The 24,550-nt window shown below is 42.8% G+C and overlaps 1 protein-coding gene across 1 annotated transcript in view; it reads left to right on the forward strand.

Moving 5' to 3' along the window:
- The first annotated feature begins 2,319 nt into the window (after positions 1-2,319).
- dchs1b (dachsous cadherin-related 1b) overlaps positions 2,320-24,550 on the forward strand; it is a 94,740-nt gene continuing 72,509 nt past the window's right edge. The window contains exons 1-4 of the mRNA XM_033642261.2: positions 2,320-2,870; positions 20,135-20,980; positions 21,099-21,296; positions 21,550-22,323. Of these exons, the coding sequence (XP_033498152.2) occupies positions 20,153-20,980; positions 21,099-21,296; positions 21,550-22,323 (1,800 nt within the window). The 5' untranslated portion in view covers positions 2,320-2,870; positions 20,135-20,152. The remainder of the gene's footprint in view (positions 2,871-20,134; positions 20,981-21,098; positions 21,297-21,549; positions 22,324-24,550) is intronic.

Below are 24,550 nucleotides of genomic sequence, written 5' to 3' on the forward strand. Positions count from 1 at the left end.
AGGTGATATACAGCCTCCACAAAAAATTCTATTAAATCACGGAAAGAGCACAAGATATCATTATTTACTGTGTGCTAACCCATTTAATTTTAGGAAACTAACTGCACTTTAAACCTGCTTGCAGCTCCTCTGGGATTTGATTTTATACTTTGTTCATTTTAAGAGGTACCACATGACACTAATACTGCCATGACTGATGGTTCAATCCCCAAGGGACCACTGTCACAATGTGGGGAAACAAGGACTTTATGTTTGTTTGTCTTTCATACATCATTGCCTTTTGCATTCACCACTAACCAAACAATCTTTGATGTAAAACAGGTCTCCTGCTGAGTCAAATGAGCCTGAATCCACAGTGTCTGGCCATCATGTCATGGGCAGTGTATGTAAATGTAGACATTTAGTGGTAACAATGTAAATGCACCATTCGCCTCCCCTGACTGCAACATACACTCATAGGGCATGTGGTCTCCCAGAGCAAGAGAAGATGGATTGATTGCTGTCCTTGGCCACCGCCTCCAACACTGCATCCACAGACCCCTCCCCATGCTCACACCTCCCACCGTCTCTCCCTCTTCCACACCACCTCTCTTGTTCTGCTTCAGGGATGCAGGTGTTTGACCTAAAATCCGGGGGTGATGAATGACTCCCATCTTGCTGATGCTAGCAGTCGAAAGGGTGTGTGTGTGTGTGTCTGAACCTCAGCCCAGCCCGCTCTGCTGCTTCCTCTCTCAGGTTATAGTCTTAAAGGGACAGTTCACACCAAAATCAAAAATACATATATATCCCCTTACCTGTAGTGCTGTTTATCAGTCTAGATTGTTTTGATGTGAGTTGGGGTGGGCTTTGGAGATATGGACTGTATGTGGACAGATGTTTGCCTTCTCTCCAATATAATGGAACTAGACGGCCATTGGCTTGTGGTGCTCTCAAATGCAATGTCTCTTTCCAGAAATCATGACCCGGTCACTCAAGATAATCCACAGACCTTGTTGTGAGCAGTTTCATGCAGGAACTATTTGCTTTGTAGAAGGTTCACAGACGGAAGCGTGAGATAGACGAGAGGCTCGTGCTCATAACAGAGTGAGATGTGAACATTAATGGTGTCCTCCTACGTGGACACGTAAGGTTAGCTTGCTCAGCTGTGTTGTGTGAACTGGCAGTAGATGCACACTACTTTCTTCACGGTGATACAGTTAGCGGGTGTAGTTCAGTAGAAAGAAAATACTTCCAACATGAAACTGCTCACAACAAGGTCTGTGGATCATCTTAAGTAACTGAGTCATGATTTCTGGAAGGAGACATTGCTGTTGAGTTTCTCAAATGTATTTTTATTTATTATTTATTTGTTTTTGGCGCTTAGAGCAGTGTCTTCTAGTTCTGTTATATTTGAGAGAAGGCAGACATCTCTGCGGCCGATATCTCCAACACTCTGCAACTCACACTTAAACAATCTAGACTGATAAACAGCACCGCAAGAGGAAAAATGTGATTTTGATTTTGGGGTGAACTGTCCCTTTAAGCTTTTAAATCCAGATATTTAAAACCTAATGAAAATGAAATAGCTTGAATCCAACTTCAGTAATAAGGCCACTTTAAATTACTCCAATATATTTAAATAAAACATGTCTATATCACAGTATTAAATAATATTAAAATAATTACATAGACCTGTGTTATAAAATGTGCAGCTGACAAACGTTTTGAATAAACAGTGCTGCCCATTTTCATACAGATGTCATGAAACACCACACCATATGCTTTGTTATTAGTACCACAAACTAAATGTTTTGTACATACAGATCTAAGATACAATAACTGAAAGAGTAAAAGCACCAGTGTCACCCTCACATCTTTAATATATCATTATTGTTCTTATGATTCTTCAGTAAATTTAAAATAATGAGATATAGTATAAAATTGCATAAATGTTAATTGATTTATATGGTTTTGTGAGATGTGTGTGGTGTTCTTGTAAATCATAATACTAATAAGTCCCCACGAAGAAGGGATATCGAAATGATGCTGTTAATAATGACTCATTTCCATGCATAATGTGCCACGCTGAGCTAAAACCCCTCTTTTGATGGCGCATGGTGCGCTCCTTTGTCTCAAAGACTACTTCCACCAAACGGAGCTGGGGGGCACCAAAGTCTGCTCTCCGATCTCCTCTCTCCTCTCACTCCCCACTGTATTCCACAGCCTCCCTCTCTCCTGTCCCCCCTTTTGTGTAGCTACCCGAATAAATTAGCAACCCAAGTCGGTGTAGGGAGGAGGAGGAGGAGGAGGAGGAGAGTAGGGGGGCTGGGCCTTGTGGCGGAGGAGTCGGCTTTCAGTCGGTGAGGTGCACGGTGCCCTGAAGCGGCTCTGTCTCAGCGCATACACACACACGCTTACACACACACACACACACACACACACCGTGTCTGAGTGACTGGATGCTGAGAGGGAGAAAAAGAGGAGAGAAACGTTTAACATCAGCGAGAGAGCGGGCAGAGCACTGCAGGGCCACAGACTGCTCCTTTTCTTCTGCAGACTGCAAAGAAACCGTAGAGCTTTCCAGCTGATCCAAACGCGCTCACCTGACACGGGAACCGACACGCAGTGAGACCCTTCGCTGGAGGAGTAAACCAACCTACCGGTCTGCCGGATTAGAGAAATCTGTGGAATTGGCTCAATTGTCATTTTTGTGGATATTATGTGAAAACAAAAAAAGCCCAGTCCAGCTGGCCAGCACGGCTCCATTCAAGATTTTGTCCTGGTGGATTGTCTGTCGTTGAGGGGGAATTGGAAACCCGTTTGCATACTAATCAGTTTTGGAGGGGGTATCCAGAGCGCACATCCAGAGCTGCGGAGTGGGTCAGATGAATGTAAGTGACAGTTCCTTTTATTCGCATCCTCTGTGTTCACTGATGCATCTGATCAGGAAGGAATGAAGGGAGAGAAATTACCTCAGGCTTCTGGTTTTCCATATAGATGGGTGCACCCTGCATCTGCACCTTGCATGCAAGAGCTGGTAGCTGGTCAGGCTAACTGAGATGTGGGGAGACCATACTACAGGGACTAGGCTACAATAGTGTTACAAGATCAATTTATTTTGATGATGCAGCATAGCCTCATATTGATTATTGATTACCATTCATAGCCAACCAGCTACACAGCCAGGGTGGAACAAGGGAAAAGAGTGGAGCAGGCACCCTTTCAAATATGCTAAACATGAAAGGGAGGTTAGTTTACTAGGCCAGCATATAGGCTCATTGTGTCTTATGGGACTGTTTGATGACAGTAAGTCAGTGGTTTCCTTCTCAGGGTTTCCTACACTTTGTTTTGGAGGGAGGACAGAGCCACTTAAAGGGAAACACCATGAAGCGCACAAAGCGGTCCAGAATACTTTGGACTATTTCCTGGCAAGACCTACTGATGTGACAATGCAGAAATCTAAGACGACTGAGAGGCGTCACTGGTGAAGAGAATTTGAAGTACTTATGCCTTTGAGCAAGGCACTTAAATCATTAGCTGCAGCGGGGTCTGCTCTGCTGATGATGGTGTATAGCTTTCCACCTTTCTGTATGATTAGGAAAACAGAAGCAGAAAATGGCAGAGGGACTATCTCAGTCGACACTAAAGACCGTATAACATGTTAAACATATAAAAATAAGAACTCCAAGTGGGTTTAAGGTAGTTTTAATATCCAGCAAACACATTCTGACACAATTGTGTTTTTTTTAAAACATAAAGTGTATTTATAGCAGCCACTTTTCTCTATATATGTTTACATGGCCAGAAGCTAAAAATGGGAACCCAGGGGCATATTTAAGCACCTAACCACAATAGTTATTCCAGTCATATCTGGTGTCTGCTGGCATCCACAGCTCCTGGTTTTCTGCTGTTTGGAGGGATACGGATCTTTGCATTATTACACTATCCACTTACATGGTCTCATGTGCTCCAGCTCTGCAGCATACTGGCCTCAGCCTCAGCCTCTGGTCTGCATACAACCAGTAAGAGTTTGGTTTCTTGCGGAGTGATGAGGCGTGCAGCAAGACATTTTCTAACAGGAACCATATGGATATCTGTTGGTGTGGCTGCACCCGAGCAGGGCTTATGTTTGTACAAACAACTTATAATTACTCACATCGGCTCTTTATAACAGCTCATATACAGGAGCAGGACCGCACCAAACTCTGGATACTTTTCACAAGAATTTAGTTTAGATTTTTAGAAGATGTGGTTATGAAAACAGGCATTCTTAGTTTAAGCCTAGACAACCATTTTATGGTGGTGCGGCAGCTGAGGTGTCCATCTTGACCCCTGACATCCCTGTGAATGATTCTTCCTCATTTAATAACCAAGAAGAGTTGTTCATTCATGTTATTCCCATCACTACCTGGGTTTCTGACACTGTTAAAGATGAGCATGTAGAGGCAGAGAGGTCTATTCATTCAGTTCAGTGTCAAGTCTTTTTGTCGAGCTTATCAACAAAGTAAACACTCAGCTGTTTACCTTGCACTTCATGTGCAGCTGAATGCATGAGCATGATACTGACTTTGCCAGGGTCAGGGGCTTGATTCTTATAATGGCTGTGTTCAACAACATCTGCTGAAAGACTTTATTGCAGTTTTTGGGAGGAGGTGACTGACTAGTACCCGCTACCTTCCAACCCCCATTCCCTTCATTGTACATTGGATTATTTGGGATTCATGTCGGCAGCAATGTGGCATTAAACCTGGCTTGGTTTCTGCATCTTATTCTTCTACTACTTGTATTTTGAAAATGCTACATCTGGTATGCAGGCAAATATCGTCAAATCTCTGCTTTAAGCTTTAATCAATTTCGCCTTTTTCAAGATGAAATATAATACCACTATCCACAGTCTTTAAGGATCTTTTTCTGTTTACTCTAATGGTATTACTTTAGGGAATGTCCAAGTTGAGGCTTTATTCTTCAGCAAATCTCAAGCAATCCTGAGAGTTTACTTTAAACTCCGGAGATATACAGTGTAATCAAATTGCGCATTCGCCACCCACATTGACACAGAAATCCCGCTTGTACTGTATACACCGTTGTTCTCTTTGTGGTTCCCACAAAACCCACATTAGAAGAAGATTTGGTATTTTTCTGCCAAGTTTCATTATGTGCATGATTTTATTCCATCCTTTCTCACAAAGTCAAATGTCTGAATTGTTAATTAAGAATACAAAGACACCACATGTACGTGCAATATTGCAGAGAAAGCTGTAGAGAATGACAGATGTGGTGTAATATCTGCTTCAGCTCATCAACCCAAATCATGGAGTGCTGCCAGCAGAGAAAGAGAGCGAGGGGAGAAACAGAAAGCATCTTCCCACCCAAATGTTGCAGCTCAAACAAGAATCTGTCTAATTGTATCCCAGAACTGTTTTTTTCCTGGGTTTTGTTTTTTGTGCATGGGAAATCAGCCTCTGAGTACAAATATCGGAAAGTGACTCAGAGACTCCCTCTCTCTCTCTCTCTCTCTCTCTCTCTCTCTCTCTCTCTCTCTCTCTCTCTCTCTCTCACACACACACACACACACACACACAAGCACAATATGCTCTCATCCACAAGACTAAGCTTACCTCACTCGATGATATTACTACATTCCCTGCACCCCAGCCCTAACTCTTACCACCAAGTGATTTAAATGCTGAATTAGCACCTTTAAATGAGGAGAGGCAATGTAACCATTTGTTCTCACAAGTACAGAAACACAACACACACTCACCACAGTGTTGAATCAGTAGCAGATGACAGCAAACCAAAAAAACTGTAGCTTGTTTTCTCCCTCTCTGGCTCCACAAGTAGCTAGTGGAATTATTTACCCTCCATCTTTCACTCATTGCACGCTGCTGATGCTTGGGGTTTGTGTTGGTGTCTTTATTTACCTCACAGACCTCCGCCTTAGTCATGACATAAACCAGAGACTCAATATTGAGGGGATTTCTTGTAATTTCTGTTTATTAGGCAGCATGTGAACTATAACCAGTGTTAAGCTGCGGCATTGCACGATGGAGTTGCTTCGATTTCCTGGAAAGCCTCTTCTGTTTGCATCATCCATCCACAGGAGGGCCAGACAGTTATTAATAGCTTGAGTAGTGGAGTCAGAAAATAAGATTTCCATTGATAAGGAATCCCCCTTTGCTGATTGCTCCACATTTCATTAACTGCACCCTCAGGGCCCCTTGGTTGCCATGGCAGCTACAATCGCAAGTCTGCCATCTTGCTGTGATTATAATCGTGAAATTTAATTACATCAGTGTAAAATTTGAGCTATGTGTGTGCTTACATGCAGGGAAAGTGGTTCCCAAAGTCACACGTGAATTGAAATATGGCTGTGTCAGGTTGGTTCCAGTGACCTTTCCTTTAAGTATATTAATGCATTAGTTGGATTTCTACAACAAGTATCAAAAACTAAACAAAGATAACAGCATCGAGTTGTTATTTCGCAATTTTATTTTGGCTGGCCACCTTCAAAAACATGTTTAAAGTTTCTCAGCATTTGCCATCCTTGCTTGTTTCATTCTTCATCCGTGCTGCTACGACTTAGGGAGATAATGTTTGAATTATGAGGTACAAGTTCATACTTTGCAATGTGTGGTCGTGGAAACGTGTTTATATTAAATAAACTTTGGCAAAATGAATCAGACCCTGATACATAATCGTCCTGAGTCATACTTCATCTTTTAGCTCAGACTGAGGCTTATTTTCTGACAGTGCACTGTAGTCCTTTCCCTGGGGAAATACAGATCTTACCTTCCTGCTTACAGTATGAAGACCCATCTATCTGCTGCTCTGGAGAAGATATTACTGTATGACCGCCTCAACCAATCAAAGGAAATGACCGGACTCTCCTGTCAGATGCAGAGTGATTGACTAGCTGGAGTTTTCAGATGGTGAATTCAATTTTTGTTTGTTCTGAGGCCCAGTTTTGAAGTAACTGCCCTTGTCGTTATTCATGGTCTTTGTCCAGGCAGTAGGGATCCTGTTAGTGTAATGATCAGGTCAGCTGAATGGGAAAGACTACAGACACTGGCTAAATTGAAAAAGAAAAAAACGCATCTTTACAGCGCAGGACAGTAGGTGCTGCTTTTGGAGTTGTTCCACTGTGCTCCAAAAATAACACGTTTCAAATGTCTTTACTCGCTACAGTGTAATCATCAAATTTGACAAAAGACGTTGATCCACTGGCCGACGTAACCAGGCCAGGCCTGTAAATTTGGCTCTGGGATAATGACTACTGGAAATGGGCTGTTATATTCCTGGAGGAAGCTGCAGATGGAAGTCCTCTAAAGCCTGGTGTTGTCTCGAGTTTCCCCATCCTGTGCTTCTCCAACGTGGGTTGGACCTGTGACACTGGCTCCCGAGTGCCAAAGTGTGGCTAGATCGTCGGAACTCTGGGTTTCTCATTGCTGCAGTAGATGGATGGAAGAAGTGAGTTTGCTCCTGTTCATGCAAGTATGAATGCGAGCAAGTGTGTGGCCTTTGGAAATGCTTGTGTAGTTGATGGAGATGTCTCATCGGGGGGGCAGTTAATGACTATTTCCATCAGCCGTTAATCTCTCAATTATTTTGTTATCTAACTGTTTAGTCTATAAAATGTCAAAAACCAGCAGGTGTTTGGCATTTTTGCTTGATAAATGTCTTAATTGTTGATTATTCTCTGTCTATCTACTAATCAATGAATCGACAAGTTGTTTCAGCACTGTGTCCTAGTTTGATCTTTCAGATGCCAGCAGAGACATTTCTGCTCGGATCTCTTTATCGATTCCCTCCCGCTGAGAGAGCGACTGGTGCAGGCATGTGTGCAGTATATGCACACATGTTTCTGAATGAAGTGATGTATTAATTTCATTAGTCACAGGAAGAGATAGATGTGGGAATGGCTCTGAGCTCAGATGAATGAAACGTGGTAACTTCTGCCCATCTGGGTGCATGATGGATGAGAAGTGTCTAAGCTCTGAGGCAAGCGGGCCGAGCGGAGAGAGGAAGAGAGAGCCTGTCTGTGTAGAGTCTCATGTGTTTTTAATGAAGTAAGTGAGATGATCTGAGCTTCTGGTAACTTCAAACACTTGCACCGAGCTGAGAGCTGCATGTAGGGCGCCGCAGCTCAGGTAGTGCAACGTGTTATGCAAGTTAAGGGACTCAGAGGCTGGATGTGTGTGGGTGGTGTTAGACCAAAGGAGGGAAAAGAAAAAGTTGGCTAGAGAAAAAGTTTTTTTTTTGTTTCTTGACATCTTAGAGATTGAAAGCAGTGGCCTTTAGGAAGATCAAATATATTATTCTTTGTTGTTTGCCATTGATATTTCTGTCAGAGAATCAAAGCGCTATTGACCAGCTCCAAAGTTAATTTTTCATTTGGAGCCTCAAACCCATCTCTGCCTTTTTATCATGATTTCATTCCATTGTTATTAACTGACGACTGTTGATGTCTGTTTAACTCTGTAAAGCAAATTAAAACAAAGACAGACAGACTTAATTCTCAGGCTTACCACAAGAAATATAATGGAGTAACATGATACAAAGGCATTCTCTTGGAGAACAGCTGTCGGCGCACCACTAACCCAAGAGTTGATGGAGAATTTAATAACTAATAAGCTAAGTCTCAGTCCCATATTCTGAGCTGGAGATGAGTAATTACAGGTTTTTGACAATTTCCCAGATCTGTCAAACAAAGAAGAATCAAAATCTCAGTTGCTCCCAGTGAAAGTAAGCTCTTCTTTTTGGAAGATACTGAGTGACCTCTTTTCACCCCCTGTTAGCTGGCAAACTTTTGAACAAAACATCTTATCACTTTGATTAATGTTTATGTGTTTTCTGATACAATAACATGACCTAATATGACTTTCTGCCTGGTTTGCCGTTAGGCCATGCCGCTGATTATTTCATTTGGTGGAATGTGGGAAAAGATTAAAGTGTGTGTGTGTTGGTGTGTGTGTGTGTGTGTATTTAAGTTACAAGATGGATCCTTGGTTTTCCTTCTCCTGATCCTGTTTTGGCTATCAGCTGAGTGTTATGTCTTTAAGCCTTTCCTCTTTTCATTCATTAACAAACGCTGTGATTTTTCTGATATCATACTGTGTGTGTGTGTGTGTGTGTGTGTGTGTGTGTGAGTGTGTGCCACATATAGGGACTCATCTCCCATGTGTCCCCACAGCAATCACCACAATGTTAAACATTCATTTTAGAGTTTTAGGTTTTGAAATATAACTGGGTTAAGGTTAGGTTAAAGGTTGGCGTTAGGCAGTCGAGGTTAGAATAAACCCACAGGGAATTAATGTAAGTTGATACACTGTTTGTGTAGCAAGTGTGTGTAAGTATACTACACAATCATGCTCAGAAAGCAAACAGGTCATTTGGTAAACATTGCAGTTGAAATTTCAGATGAACTCTACAGCGATTATTTGCATAGCGTTCACTAGGGATGCCCAGAGAAAGTTTTTCCCCCTGATCCCGATCCTGATCCGAGTCATTTAATATTAAAGCTCCAGTAGGCAACATTGTTTTGGTATAACTGAGTAAAAATTTTATAATATCCTCTAAGCATAATGTAAATCAAGTGGTCTGAGACAAACAATAGGTTTCTGCACCTCACCATGGCTCTGTGTTCAGCCTCTAAAGAATCAGTATCGTGCTGATGTGCATCAACCAATCAAAGGTCGGCTCAGACCACTGTGTTCCTACTGGCTGTTCTACTGCATATGCGTGTTCCCATGCCGCCGGCAGAAGGGGAGAGCAAGCGGCAATGGCGAACAGTGCACCAGGTAAAAAAGCTATTCCAGCATTGGCTACAGCTACCTACACGGCTAAACCCAAAAAAAGGAAGACAAAACTCGGTTCCCCGGAGCCCCGGAGGGAGGGGAAGGGTGAGGTGGGGCCGGGCCCGGCTGGAGGGCGCGAGGGTTGGCCATGGGAGCGGAGCCGAGGGCTCTCCGCGGAGAGGGAGGGAGGGATGGGGCGGGCTGCTGCACGGTGAGGGAGAGCCGAGGCTCCCAGAGAGGGAGAAATAGAACCAAGTAGGATAAAATACTTGCATGCTCGTCTGGTAGGAGGGTCTCAGGGCGGAGACGAACGAAATCTAACTCAGATGAGACTCAAAAATCAACCGTTTTCAGGCTTTCTACCTACTGCGGCTTTAAGTATCTACTGATACTCAGTCCAGTTCTTATACTTCTATTTTCCTTGATAATACACCTGCACATTGCACACTTCATGTACTTTAAAGTCGTTAAAATGAATCCAGTGGATATGCTTGACAATAAATTAGCTCTGGAGTGCATTAAGAAAAAAAATCCCTGCAACCAATCTGTATTTTATTGTTTTGTTTTTCTTTGTTTGTTCTTACAAATTAGGAAAGTCCTCAATAGAATAACAGCCTTTTCCATCGCTGCTCCCAGGCTTTGGAATAAGCTCCCTGTTGAAATGCGCCTCATTTCTGACCTGGGCCTTTTCAAATCTAGACTGAAGACATATTTATTTAGGATGGCTTTTAATACCCAGTAGTGTGGTGACTCTTTTACTTTTACTCTGTTTTACTTTATTTTATTGTATTTTATTGCTCCTATTGCTTTTATTATTTTCATTGCTTTTATTGTTTTTATTGTTGTTATTGCCTCTATTTATTTTTAATTGTTTTTTGCACCTATTGTGAAGCACTTTGGTTCACCAAAAGGGTTGTTGTAAAGGGCTGTATAAATAAAGAACAAGAACAAGAACAAGAACAAGAACATATCTCTCTAGCTTTGCTCTGTCCTTTTAAGAGAGTATTCTCCAGTGTTTGTTGCTTTGACTCAGCCTTTTGCCTGACATACCTGAATAAACCATATTCTGTTCAGTATTTATTTTCATTGTCTATACATTAAGCAGATTACACTTGCAGTGGAGTCTGGAGTTTCCGCGGTGAAGCATGCACCAAATAACCTATGACAAAAAAAGCAAACTGCAAAATACTCTCTCACACCAAGCTGAAATAAAACAAGTGCACATAAATGAGGCAAATTTGATAAATGAACAGTCTTATACTGTGTTTTTCTTTCGCTTATTATGTGTGGTGTTTTGCCATGGGCGGGGCTCAGCCCTTGCTTTTACACAGACACGGTGCTCAGTTGCAGAGTTGATGATAGCTGAACATGTTGCGTTGCTGTGCATGAAAGCTTCGCGAGTAAAAACACTCGTGTGACAGCTGACATAAAACAAAGGATCAGCTCAGGCTAGCTCAATATAGCCGATCCGAATTAGTTAAAAAATGCCTCATTCGGCCCCGATGCCAATCTTTGAGATCGGATGGAGACATCCCTTGCCTTCACTTCAGATCCAGACATCCAAATTTAATGATTCATAAGCTCTTTAGCATAAAAACATACTGCTTTACCCCACAAAACATACTCACACATAAGAATCACAACCAGAATCACTTTTATTGGCCAAGTATGTGAACACATACACAGACTTTGACTTGTTTACATTGCACTCAATGTACTTACACAAAAATAGACATAACAGCACGAACAAAGCTGGACAAATTAATGTAAAAAATAGATAGGACTATTATGTACACAATATGTACAAGAATAGGTGTTTATATAAATATTACATAAATATAAAAAGCACCATTCATTCATTTTCCGTAACCGCTTATCCTGTTGGGGGTTGCGGGGGGCCTGGAGCCTATCCCAGCTGACACTGGGGGGGAGGCGGGGTACACCACGGACAGGTCACCAGACTATCACAGGGCTGACACAGAGACAGACAACCATTCACACTCACATTCACACCTACGGCCAATTTAGAGTCACCAGTTAACTTGCATGTCTTTGGACTGTGGGAGGAAGCTGGAGTATCCGCAGAAAACCCACACTGACACTTGGCAAACATGCAAACTCTGCATAGAGGGGCTCCCCCACCCCGGGGTTCAAACCAGGAACTCTCTTGCTTTGATGCGACAGTGTCTGAAAACCACAACCATCATGCCGCCCTATTAAAAAAAAATGTCTGAAAACCACAACCATCATGCCGCCCTATTAAAAAAAACAAAATGCACCAGTGACCAGCAGTAAAACAAAAATGGAAAAATAAAATGTTTATATACAATTCAAGTGTTCTGTAGGTTGAAAACTATACAGTTAGTGCAAAGAAATTCATACTGACTGAATATACACTGACTGGAAGATTATGTACATTGCTCATGCACGCTGTCCAATAATACTCACATCCAAATAACCAGCTAATAAATAACCATAACTATGTGTGCGCGCTGCATTCTGCACGTTTGTGGAACAGTGCTCTGCCAAATGAAGCCATTAAGTGCTTTGTAATGTCTTCCACATTCAACACAGTTAAGATTATTTCCTGATGTTTAAATACATCCAGTTAATGTTCTGCTTTTCACGAACAGAGCGTTGAATTTGTGTTCTCTTGTCAGATAGAACTCAAAATGCGAATCATGAATAACAAAAAACAGTTTGTTTGAGCCACCATAAGGTTATTTATCTCAGTTTCACCAGTGAGGTAATAATGTTTGACAGAGCCATGGACGTGGCCGGGCTCAACAGCTTGCCCTTGTGGGATATTAAACGTGCTGTGATGGGGAGGGGCGCTGAGTGATGGGAGATGGCAGCTGCTGCTTCACCTTTAGGGATATCTCGCCACATCAATCTTCTTTTTTTTTGTTTATTTGTTTTTTTGATTATTCTTTGTTTTGTATTATTATCTCACTCTGTCTTGACCTCATATTCTTTTACTTTCCACCCACTTTTTCCCTTTTTTCCCTTTTAAAAGGAGTAGTCAGACACACACACAGACACACACACACACACGCACTCATCAGAGAGACTAACCTCACTGCACATTCACTTGGCAGCATGGCCTTGAAGGCTGAGAGGTTAGTGAATCACCTCCGGCTGTGTTTTCACTTGCTCCATGCCTTCACGGATGGTCCAGAGGGTACATTATTTATGTGGGTGCATGTGAGTCCTCTGCATGCATGTGTGTGAGTGATTCAGACTCACTCAGACTATGGTTAACTTCTTTATGTTTCTGTCTCTGTCACCGTGGCAATGTTGTTTTTAAGGAAACCTCATTCAGAATCAAACTTTTCTTCTACATCTCTTTCCTCTGCTCCTCCCTTCTCTGGCTGTGTCGTTGTCTTTCTCTTTCTGGCCTGTCGGGCAGTAAAATCTAGGACGTTTTGTCACAGGGGACCTGATGCAGTTTGTAAGTATGTGTGTGACTGTATTCCAGCTTGACATCCTCTGTGTGGGTAAATAAACAAATCTGAGTCATCACACCAGCTTTGAATTGTCATGCTGTTTCTGCAGAGTTTCGGAGTCTTTTGCTGTTATTTTTCCCCCAACTAATATCCCAGTGGACTTGAGTAAGAATGTTCGTGGAGAGATGCAAAAATATAACGTGTAACGTGCCTAACTTAAGGTTTTGTTGCAGCAGCATAGTGAATTGAGACTGATCTGACAACTTCAACCGCTCCTTGACCTGTAACAGTGTTCAACTACAGATTGAATTAGTCAAATATAGCTCATTAATAAATTTAGAAGCACAATGATGGTTCTCTTGCAGGCTAAGAATGGGATGCAACATATCAAAAATTATCTTATTGAATAGTATCTTAACTAGCATTGACCCCAACATGAGGACACATAATGTTCAACTGGGGTTGGTATTTTATGACTGAGAATAAAACAAAACTTATACAACAAGTCAGCACTTAAACCTCATTTTCATCGCATCGTTTCACATCCAAATGAGAGCGTGGAGCCAAACCATGAAAAAATATCTCACTCTCCAAATACCATCGGATTGGAACAAAAAATAATTCCACATACAAGCGACATTCACCTCCTTGATCGGAGAATAGGACCTGTGTCCTCTAGTTTATTCTTTTCTATTCTACTCTACAGAATAGTGTGGACTTGAAACTCTCAGTAGGCTCCTGGCGCAGACGCTTGCTCTCACTGTGAACTGACTTCTCTCTGCGATGACGTGTGTCCCCCCACCTACCCTCTGCAGCCTCACTGATGTCACTGACATGGACGTTTATGTAGGAAATAAGTCATAAAATAAAACCCCAGAGCAACATTTCATGGACAGAATTAAAAACAAAAGCTTCCACATAGTTGAGGTAAACTGGAGGAAATGTTGCAGCTTGGTTTCTCAGTACAAGAGTTTTTAATAACTGATTTTGCCCTATATTAGGTTAGAAAAATGGAAAAAAAACTAAAAAACTAAACTAAAACTAAAAAATACAAGTAATTGGAAAACAATGTATCATAAGACACATGATGGTGGACGACTGGATAAGAGTTGAAGCTCAGATCAGTTTTACAGACCTCATTTCCACATTCCCTTTGACAGTGTTTGTGGCTGGATTAGTTGTCACTCTGTATCAGATCAACTAATTATGCTCCAGCTCAGCGTGGCCATCATAATTAATTCAAACTTACTTACTTAGTTTCTACCACTCTCTACACACCAGATACGTAGGTTGGGTTTCACGGGTTGTGAGAGCTTTTACGGCTGCAGGCCCCCCTGGGTGAGGTAACCCAATTGTATGGCACAGTCATGAACTCTCTCGGCACATAGTAGTATTAATATTGATTGTACTTAGGTGCAGCACGTGCATTTATATTTCAGTGTGTGTGTGTGTGTGTGTAACTGTCCAGACAGTGGACGTCTGGCTGTCTGAGGGGCTGGTGCTACGATACTGTAGGTTCCGTTTTGATTGAGTCAGCTATGGAAATAAATTGAAATTGATATCCATCTTTAGTGTAGTCTGGATGTAGTCTGGAATAGGGGAAAAAGTAAAAGTGGAGCTGAGGAAACATAGGTGTATGTGTGTAGAAGGGGACTTAAATATACACACACACACACACACACACACACATATGCTCACAGTGCTGGTGACAGCTGGGGTTTGAAACGGGACGTCTATATCCAGAGATCCGGGGAAAGGCGACTCAAGGGGAGACAGGGGTCAGAGTTGTCGTCCCCCTAAACACACACTCAACCCAAATGACATGAAAACTGAGATGCAAAGCATTCCTCCATCCTCTACCCCCACCAGTCTCTCAGCCCTCACCTCCCTCTTCTCACAGAGCCTTTCACCGCTGCAGCTTGTTTCACCACAACCTGGCCTAACCTTTCATTCTCAGTCATTTAAAGACTCTGTGTTGCTTTAGCCACCCTGTAATTGTACACTTGCTGAGAACTGTCGTAAATTTCTTTTTTTATGTTTTCAAACAGCACCAAAAGTACAACAATCCAGTAACTTAACACCATATAGAGCACAGGGCTGCAACTAACAATGAGTTTCATTGTCCATTAATCTGATTATGTCTTCGATTGATTGATAAGTTGGCAAAACATGCTGCTCAGTGTTTGCAAAAGCTCAAGATAGCATCTTCAAATGTCTTGTTTAGTCCACAACCCAAAGACATTCAGTTTAGTTATCAAATTAATTAGCGACTAATTTAATAGTTGACAACTAATTGACTAATTGATTAATTGTTGCTGCTTTAATAGAGCACATGCACGACATGTCTTGCAAAAAATCTGTTGCAAGATGTGAAGAAGTTCCTCCCTATATCTGATTTTAACAGTCAGGTTTTTTAACATGCAAAGGCAAGGTTGTATCCATGTCTGTGTTTGTGGTAGGCATACTGTATTTCTGACGTTAACTTGTGTATTTCGTTTTGACAGCCTCTCCCTTTATTCTTCCCCCTGTCTGACTTTACTGTCAATCACAAGACCTAGCCAATGTTTGTTCTGGGTGACACAGAAGCAGTTGCCGGGCTGAATGAGTGGCTGCCAACTATCTACAGGCAATGCCAGACCTCTCAACCACTGAGGAACTAGCTGAATTCAATCCTGTGCTGTTCCATCAAAGCACAAGAAACATGGTTGAGATAGAGGCAGTACGGAGTGGCCATTTTTTTTTACATGGAACTTCGTGACTTTTGGTCCTGTTTAGCTTGGCCCACGGGCAGCCATGGCATGCCCAACTAGATCTGCAAAATCCATTAGAGGGGATGGACGGAGAGAAGGAGGAGGGACGGACATGGGAGGGATGGGGAAGATAGAGGGGCCTGTTAAGGATTGGCACCGTATGAGGAAAAGCTATTCCTCACAACTGAGATACGACAGTGTGAACACACTCACACACATCCTCACACACATGCTGTATTGCTCTAAATGGTCACATCCTATAGAAAACACTATGGTTTTCTATTATATGGTAACAGCACTGAAGAGTGGAGGCCCATGTATTTGAGGCTTTGAGGCTTGTGCGCAGCAGAGGCAGATTATGGGGGTGCAATGCCAGATATAATGTGGCTGAGACTGCATGGAGCCCTCAGGGTCTGCCCTGCCTGTCAATGTGGTCGCACAGAGATGATGTCACTGCTTGCATGCACATGTGTTGTGCAGGCGTACAAAGACACAGATGTGTAAAGACCCATGCGGCCCAACAGACAGGTTGAAACTCATTCTTTGTTGCATTCAACTTATTTTTAGTACATTCTTTTTGCATTTGGGGAGAAATTAGAGACACTCTAATTCATTTAGTCATTCATCATAATTAGCAGAATGTTATAAAGAGGGCCACTAGAGGGAGTGAATCAGGTGGCTTTCTTTTCCACTGGCCATCTGTTAGAGCCAGTATCCTTTCAGCATGAGCTATATTTTAGCCCTTGCTCTCTCCATTCCTCATCAGCTCGTGTTTTCCAGTGTAAACACAAGTGTATTACAGCACACGTCAAATAGGGAGATGATGTCATGCGCCGACTGCTCATTGACAGTGACAGATTGCAGCCGTGCGACCTGTTCATCAGTATAACCTCTTACTGACACTCAGCTGTAGCAATGAGGGAGAGAGGACGAAAAAAGACACACATTCTCACACACTTTGGAGAACACCCTTTCTGACTTGCTTTTTCAATAATAAGTTTCTGCTACACAGCTCAGGGGTCCCTAAAGACAATAAGGCAGTCAAGCCAAAGCAAACTGTAATCACTCCTCAGAACTTGTTCTATTGTGTCCTAAATCCACTCTTTCCATCTCTCTTGTTCTTTTTTTGTCCGCCCTGGTGTTCTCAATGGCTGCATTATGGTACTGTAGGGCACCGTGGGTTGATTTCATCACAGCAGGGTTTTCAAAGGCTCTGACTCTGAGTTTCCCTCCCCATAGTTAAAGGTTTCTTTTCATCATCACACCCCTGATTGTCTCTCTGAGACCTCCTCTTTCAACTTCTCTCTCTTTTTTCCTCTTTCCCTCCTGCGCTTTTTTCAAGACAGGCAGTCCCATAGACACAAACACTCACAAATTCTTTTGACACAGAGCAAACACAACAAAGGAAAGGCGTGTATGCAGACTACGCTCAGTCTCAGCCCTGCTTCCCTCTTTGCGTAGGAGTGCAGCAACTGTCCAGAGCAGCCGTCTGGACCAGATGTAGAGGTCGGCGACCATACCAAAGGGGCCAGTATCAGTGTCCCCCTCGCTGTCCCAGTGGAGCTATAGACTTTATTAATCTCTCCTCCTCAGTGGCCTCATAAACTACCGCAGGAGGTCAGGGTCAGTAGAAAGACTGGTGGGGGTGGATGATTGCAGATGGATTCATTAGATATGAAATGATTTGCTTTATGTTTTTATGTAAACTCTAAATAGTCTTTCAGGAGCCGTGTAAATTGAAAATAAATAGCAGTGTCGTTTTTTAAATAGCATCAATCCACATGTTATGAGCAATGATTTGTTACTCATGTAGAAAGAAATTAGGTCCACCCTTAAAGTAATTTTCATACTACAGTCTTGAGGAAAAACTGAAAAGAAACTAATTACATTAAGCTCAAAGACAAGCATTTCTATTTGTATCACCCAAGTGGCAGCTTCCAGGGCTGAAAAATAAACCAATGCGGAAGTGCCAAAAACTGCAGTGCCTCAAATGGCAACTTGAGGCTGGCTCTTAAAGCAAGTCAATCCTTTTAGATGCCCCATGTTAAAATGTTCAACTTAACAGCAGAAATAAACATGTTTACAGGCTGGTACAAAAACAGTTTTGGTCCCTATAGCTCATTTCCCCGTCATGACAACTGTATGGGGGTCAGTTTTTATATAATTCACTTAAACAATCCAATATGGCAATGGCCAAAATGCCAAACACAAGGCTTCAAAATGGGGATCCACAAACCAATTGGCGATGTCACGGTGGCTACCCCCATTACTTACAGTCTATGGTGTCAACATTATGGTGATTGATGCAGTGAATCTAATCCTCTTGCAGAGTGCAACATCATTGAGATGAGCTATTTATTTGGATGAAGCTGCTTTTCATCTTGTCGTTGTATATGGAATGGTAGCCAACCTTTCCGTTGGCCTGGAAGAAGGTCAGCCTACGATTTTTTTCTGTACGTGTGAATGTGAATGCTTCAATTCAACGCATGTGCAGATACTGCAGCCGGCAGCAGGCTGGCTTTCTCCCTAGAGGTCGAGGACATTCCTAAAGTTAACTGTCCAGACTATACATGCACCGGGGGAGTGATTGTCTAGGTGAATATGGCTGGCCAGCAAAGGCCAACATCCTCCACTGACAACTAACCTCCTGTCTGCTACTGGCCCTTTGCCTACATTACGCATTTATAGTTTGATCATTTGTACCAAAGATTAGCAAATAGAGGCAGGGCTCATTCACATTCCAGAGAGTTTAGGTGTTCAGTGTTGAAGATTGTTAAAGCAGCATCCCTCTGGTTTCCAAGTGTGATGAATGACTTATGTTAGGGCTGGATGGTTCTCCTCATTGCAGGATGTTTTGCAGAGTTATACGCTCAATAAATCTTCCCTTGTAAATACGAGGGGAACATGCATAAACAATTGGTCTCATTTTGAACATAATCTAAATATTTGTGGACCTCATCAAGAGGTAAAATGAGCATCTATCTCGTGAGAGTTTCCAGCGGCCATACAGGTTACATTTGTATTTCCAGAGCTTTATGTCATTGTGCAAAAGTATGTGTGTCAAACCTGGGTCAAATACCATTTGCAAATAATTATTGGTGTTTGTTTTAACTGGCTAGAAGTACCAGATGGTGGGTTTGCTGCAGGATAACAGTGTCAGGTGAGTTTTAGATAGCCTTTAAACTCCTGTGATTGCCTTTCTGGCAGTCAAGTGTGCCATGTGATAACTCATGAGTCATATCCATGCTTCTGGCGCACCAGGAACTTCTAGAATTTTTGGCAAAAAGTGTTTGACCCTGTACTGAAGCATGCCTTTGTGGACAGTTACAGTATGTGTATCTGTTCATGATTAGATCCAGCCTATGACTGATAAGATTGATATAGCATTAGCATGAGGAGGATATTATCTTTATGGATTTGTGCATGATTTAGAGTTTGGGCAACATAGAGGCTAAGCTTACAGTCTTGAATGACTGCTTTTCCCCATAAAGGCCCTGCTGAAGCAGCTATAGATGTACTTTCCCATGCATTCCATGTATTTGTAAGTGTGTATGTGTGTGTGTGTGTTCAAGCATTTGCTATCATGAAACAAAAATCCTACAAAGGATCTTGATGCCCATTTCAGTGTCTTTAATGTGTTTTCCTTTGGGAGTTCAGAGCGTGACCACTCTGGACACTTTTAAAATGTTCTCACCCAGCGAATAAAAAGTGTTATCCTTCAGATAAATATAGTTTATGATTCTGTCCTCAATGTGGTTCAAGCCAGTGTGGATCCTGGACAGATGTAGACTTCCATTTTCATGCTCTTTCAAATCTTCATGATCCAGCTGGAGAGTTCTTTCCAAAATGTTATATATATGTCAGTTTAATGGGGGAAAAGCTGAAATTCATCAGGCAGTGTCTAAAATATAGATTCAGGATTGTAAAAGTGTTAGCATGTTGTCATGCAAGGATTTAAGATAGATACTTTCAGAAAAAGAACAGTTTGTTTTCATTTTGTGCCCAGGGAGCAAGTGACTTTTCAGTGTTTTCAAATAGAAAATGAAAAAAGCTTTTCAATTGCTCAATTCACACTTCATAAAACATGTCTGTACTTGAAGAGATACATATTTATTCTGGCTGATATTTTTTTTTTATCTTTCTCCCTTTTTCTTTCTCCTAGGTGTAGCAGAACCCAGCCATGCCAATAACAAGTAAAGGGTCAAGACGGAGGGCTTGGGTCAGCGGACCTTGTGCGTGTTCAAGCCTCTGGCGACGGAAGCCACTCTTTTATTTATGCATCATCCTTGTTCTTGTTCAGTCTACAACTGTCCTTGGAGCACTGGAGCTCCAGCTGGATGAAGAGCAACCAGCGGGGACCATTGTTGGTGATATCAGCGCTGGGTTACCGCCAGGTGAAACTGGAGGTCTTTACTTCATCTCAGACCATGAGGGCACAGGCGTAAGCAACGATCTCAACATCGATGAAACCACAGGCATTATTAAAACCGCACGCCGCCTGGACCGTGAGCAGAGGGACCACTATAGCTTTATTGCCGTGACAATGACGGGAGTCACTGTTGAGGTGTCGATCACAGTCAATGACATCAACGACCATGCGCCTGTGTTCCCCAAAAAGAAAGCTGCTCTTAAGATCCCTGAGCACACAGCAGTGGGGACAAGGTTTTCCCTGGAGCCTGCAACAGATGCGGACAAGGACCAGCTGACCACCCAAGGCTACGCTATTCGAGAGGGCAACGTAGGCCAACCGTTCAGACTGGAGACCAAGCGAGCTGCTAACAAGGTGTTGTATCTTGACCTTGTTGTCAATGGACCTCTGGATAGGGAGAAACGCTCATTGTACACCCTGGTCCTAGAGGCCTTTGACGGGGGCTCTCCTAGAAGGATGGGATCCATGACCCTGGAAGTGACTGTGACCGACATCAACGATCATGCGCCGGTCTTTAATCAGAGCAGATACCACGCTATTATATCTGAAAGTCTCCCACAAGGCAGCAGCATCCTACAGGTTAGCTCAAGTCTTGTCAGTGTTTAGAAAGTGACTCATTGCTTCAGTATTATTCTTTCTTAACTCAGAAGTTTAAGGTTCATTTTAATTTCAGTGTTTGACTTTGTTATCTTTTCAGGTCTTTGCAACAGATGAGGATGAGGGCGATAATGGTCTGGTCCTTTATGAAATCAACCGACGTCAGAGTGACCCTGACCGCTTCTTTGTTATGGATATTAAGTCTGGGGTCATCACTCTGAATAGGCCCTTGGATTATGAAGTGAAGAGGGTCCATGAACTGGTGGTCCAGGCCAGGGATAACGCCAGCCACCCAGAGGTAACCACATTTTGGTTATTCATTACAGTGCATTAAGCATAAAGTTCTGAGCTTTTAATGATGATAGGTAATAAATATTGTGTTACATAAATGTATTCCTAAAGAGTCGTTGTTACCTTGATTTCTGTACAATTGATTGTCCAATCCAACACGGACAAATTCCCTTTTTTTAAAAATAAAACTGAAAATAATATGTCCACGTCTATAATGTGACACAAATGAATTTAACATGAGTCATGCACCGTCTTCCCAGGTGACCAATGCGTTTGTGACCATTCATGTCCGTGACTACAACGACAACCAGCCCACCATGACCATCATCTTCCTCAGTGAGGACGGCTCTCCGAGGATCTCTGAAGGGGCCCAGCCAGGCCAGTATGTAGCTCGGATATCTGTCACAGACCCAGACTATGGAGAGTACGCCAACGTGAATGTGTCCCTGGAGGGGGGTGATGGGAAGTTTGCTCTTACAACCAAGGACAGCATCATCTACCTGATATATGTTGACCAGGTCTTGGACAGAGAGGAACGGGATTCATATGACCTCAGGGTTATGGCCACAGACTCTGGCACGCCTCCTCTCAGGGCGGAGTCATCTTTCACCATACAGGTGACTGATGTCAATGACAACCCCCCTCTGTTCGACCAGCAGGCCTACAGGCAGACTATTCCCGAGGTTGTCTATCCTGGCTCCTTTGTTCTGCAAGTTACTGCCAGGGACAAGGACCAGGGCCCCAATGGGGACGTCCGATACAGCCTCCTCAAAGGCAAGAACTCTCACTCTGACTGGTTTTCCATTGACCCGGTCACAGGAATCATTACCACAGCGACGGCTCTGGACTTTGAATCAGAGCCAGCACCTAGTGTGACCGTCATTGCAGTGGATAGCGGCCGCCCACCGTTGTCATCCACAGCGAAAGTGGACATTGTGCTGCAGGATGTTAACGATAATACACCTGTGTTCTCCAGCAGCCTCTACAATGCTTCCATCAAGGAGAACACCCCAGCTGGGACCTGTTTCTTAGAGGTAAGAGAAACCCTGACAAAGTTTTCTTTGCAGCCTTCAGCCTTCTTTCCTGCTCAATCTTTTATCTCTTTCACTCTTTATTTTGTAGGAAACCTGCCGTTGTTAATTCTCATGGTGCTCAATCTTGCACCGTGTTGGCTGTAACACTATTGTCCCACTTATCCAGCCAAAACCAAGTATTCACTGTCTCCCTTGTAGTCTCATCTCTTTATTCACTCTCTCTTTTCACTCACACCCTCCCCTTAAGCTCCCTCTGATTACTCCCCTGGCAAAAGCCTGATTTATACATCAGTATAAATGAGTCTAGAAATCAAAGTCATGTCTGAAGTGCAAAGCAGGCTCAAAGTCCTATTTGAGAAAAGGATTGTGCACTTGGAAGCATTGTGATGTGATTCATAAAAAGTGGGCTATGAGAAAAGAAGCCATTCAACGTGTTCATTTAGAGGTAAAAGGATTTATAAAGGTAGGAAAAATAAGAAACAGAGAGAGAAAGGCAGGGAGGCAGACTTCACCTGCATTCCTGAATCTACTGTGAGGAGATTTACTCTTGTGCTGGTATGTCCTCTCTCTCACCTCGTGTGGTTGCCACGGCAACCAAGCCATCAGCGTAGGGTGAGCCCTTGGTATCTTGCGGCAGCTAGGCTGTCTTGCTTTTATCTTGATTCCAGCAGCTCTTATGTATAAGGAGGACCTCTCCCGAGAAATGAAAAAAGGATGACTGGCTGTTTGTCTTCCAGCAAGGTCTCAACTTGGCATCACGCGCCGTTTAGACCGACTGTTTTTACAGGTTGGTTTTGCCCTTCTGCCGTAAAGCGGATGAGAAGAAAAAGAAGCGTTTCTGTTTCTCAGCATTTTTAAGAAAGGCTGCAGCTAGAACTTAAAAGTGCGGTGGCTCCAATAAAAAGCTTTGGACCCCTAATCATACCAACCAAAGTGGAATTAGATAAATACTGGTAGTTGAATTTCACATTCTTGCAGGTTTGTTTAACATGTATTTGGAGAGGATGGATGGTTGGTATTCTGTGGAAACTGGCATATGGGCCCGCTCCTGAGGGAAGACGGGAGACGAGGGAAGTAATGACGAGGAGTGATATGAGATGCAAATGAATTAAAAAAGGAAGAAGAGAGGTGGATTGACCTGTGGAGTGACTGAGAAACGAAAAAAGCCATGTGGATAAATACAGGCTTAACGTGATTTATTCCTGAGGTGTCTTTACAATCACAGATACAGCCTGCACGTTGCTGAATTATTGAACCCTGTAATTTGCTCCTAATTAGGCTGCTCAGTTGAATTATTATATCCCTCAACCAACTAAATGAACCCCCTGGACCTCGATTCCAGTTGTTGCAACAGTTGTAATCAACTGTTAGTCCTTTTTCTAATCCTAGCCGGCAGTTATTCTGGCAGTAGGTGCAGGCGTAATCCCATGCCAGACATCCCGGGTGGTTTTGATGCCAGAGTGAGTGAATGAGGCTTGATTTGCTCATTCCGGCACGTTCCTCAAGGCTCGCTCAAAACCGAGCCAAGATTCCCTGGGCGAGAGTCTCCCCACAGGGGCAGCGATTTGCAGGATAATGGAGTAAACTTTTTTCCTGAGCCAATGGAATATGTGGCAACTCAGATAGGACACATACACACATGCTAATGATGTTCGACCTGACTTTGTACCTTAATGGATTGTCGTTCCAGATTTGTTCTGTATTTTCTCCTTTTGCTTGCCAACCAACTGTCGAGATTGTGGAGCTTTTTGGTGTTTTCCTCTGTCAAGATAGTGACAAAGTGAAGAATTGGGTCAGCTGGTCCAGTAGGCCCAGTTTACATTTTTGTCTAATGCTATTTGGCACCGGCAATCAGGTTGTGAGGTTTCGTCACGTTCCTAACAGAGTCGAGACGAAGGCAGAATGTTCCCAGTATTGTACCAATATTTACAATAGATAGCAATCACATTATTACACTGGGCTGGCTGGCTTGGTTTGAATTTTGGACACTTTGTGTAAAAATGGGGGGAAAATCAGCAAATCTTTAATATCCAAACAAGGAAATATGTTATCAGAGGACATGTGTAAAGGAATGGAACACATACGCACTTAAGGTAAGGGGTAGTTTCTCTTTCCTGCCAAAACTAGTCTTCCCTAAGATCTCTTTTCTTACTTATTTGTTCTGTTTCTCTTTCTTTATGTCTTTCTTATGATGTCTCTTGATTGCTCTCAGTCTCCACTCCCACAT

Source organism: Epinephelus lanceolatus, chromosome 11, assembly GCF_041903045.1.
Source record: "Epinephelus lanceolatus isolate andai-2023 chromosome 11, ASM4190304v1, whole genome shotgun sequence".
In the NCBI taxonomy this organism is placed as follows: domain Eukaryota; kingdom Metazoa; phylum Chordata; class Actinopteri; order Perciformes; family Serranidae; genus Epinephelus; species Epinephelus lanceolatus.